The following is an 867-nucleotide window of genomic DNA, read 5'->3' as shown; positions in this document are numbered from 1 at the left end:
GAGATTCTTCCAAAACTTGTTTTGAATTCAGAATACCTTGAATTCCCACGGTTTTCACCCTCATTCTTTCTTTCCTCCACCATCCCCAAAAGAAATGATATGTGTGTGCTCGTGTGTGTGTTTGTATATGCACATATATAGAGAGGGATCTTTTCTTTTTTCCCCAACTGCTTACAGTTACTTATTTCCTGATGGCCGGAATCAGAATCCTGACTTGACTGGCTTGTGTGAGCCCACACCTCAGGACCACATTAAAGTTACACAGGTAAGCAAAGTGTCCTATCCCATAAAACTCACTTGCTTTCTTCCTAATGTCCAGCCTTTCGGCTCTTTGTACAAATGACTCATACTTGGTGTCCCCAAGTTTGGTTTTAGGGCTGATGTATTTTACAGGAGTTGCAGAAATCTTGGAATGGTAGGAATGGGCAGAGGAGATTGCAAAGGTTAAGTAAAACTTTATGCTGACAAATTTTAAGTTTTGTTGTTTTTTTTTTTAAGGATGTTCGGCCAAATATTCATTGTTTTATGCCATCCAGCATGTCTTGAGCTCTGCTTACCTATGATGTTTTGGGGTAACTTGAAGCCCACTGCTTTTTCAGAGCTTGACAGATCTTTCTGATACATAAAATTGTGGTGAAATCTATTCTCCTTTGCACTGTGTTCTTGTGTTTGGAATTTCTTTTTTCCTGCAAATCTTGTGTTGGGTGTCTTTTAGCTGTGACTAATCATGCTTATCATTTAACAGTATCAACCATGTCTGTCTGTCTTTCCCCAAGGAACAATATGAATTGTATTGCGAGATGGGCTCCACGTTTCAGCTGTGTAAAATCTGTGCGGAGAACGACAAGGATGTGAAGATTGAGCCGT

The 867-nt window shown here is 39.9% G+C and overlaps 1 protein-coding gene across 1 annotated transcript in view; it reads left to right on the top strand.

Annotated features, from left to right (window-relative positions):
• LOC104496157 (E3 ubiquitin-protein ligase CBL-like) overlaps positions 1–864 on the top strand; it is a gene marked incomplete at both ends in the record, with an annotated part of 6671 nt that extends 5807 nt beyond the window's left edge. Inside the window, 2 exons of the mRNA XM_010139239.1 lie at positions 178–265; positions 777–864. Coding sequence (XP_010137541.1) covers positions 178–265; positions 777–864 — 176 coding nt within the window. The remainder of the gene's footprint in view (positions 1–177; positions 266–776) is intronic.
• Between the last annotated feature and the right edge of the window lie 3 nt (positions 865–867).

This window comes from Buceros rhinoceros, unplaced genomic scaffold (genome assembly GCF_000710305.1).
Source record: "Buceros rhinoceros silvestris isolate BGI_N320 unplaced genomic scaffold, ASM71030v1 scaffold4117, whole genome shotgun sequence".
NCBI classification, from domain to species: domain Eukaryota; kingdom Metazoa; phylum Chordata; class Aves; order Bucerotiformes; family Bucerotidae; genus Buceros; species Buceros rhinoceros.
Note: the sequence above shows the minus strand (reverse complement) of the source record. Positions and strands in the feature narration are given on the sequence as shown.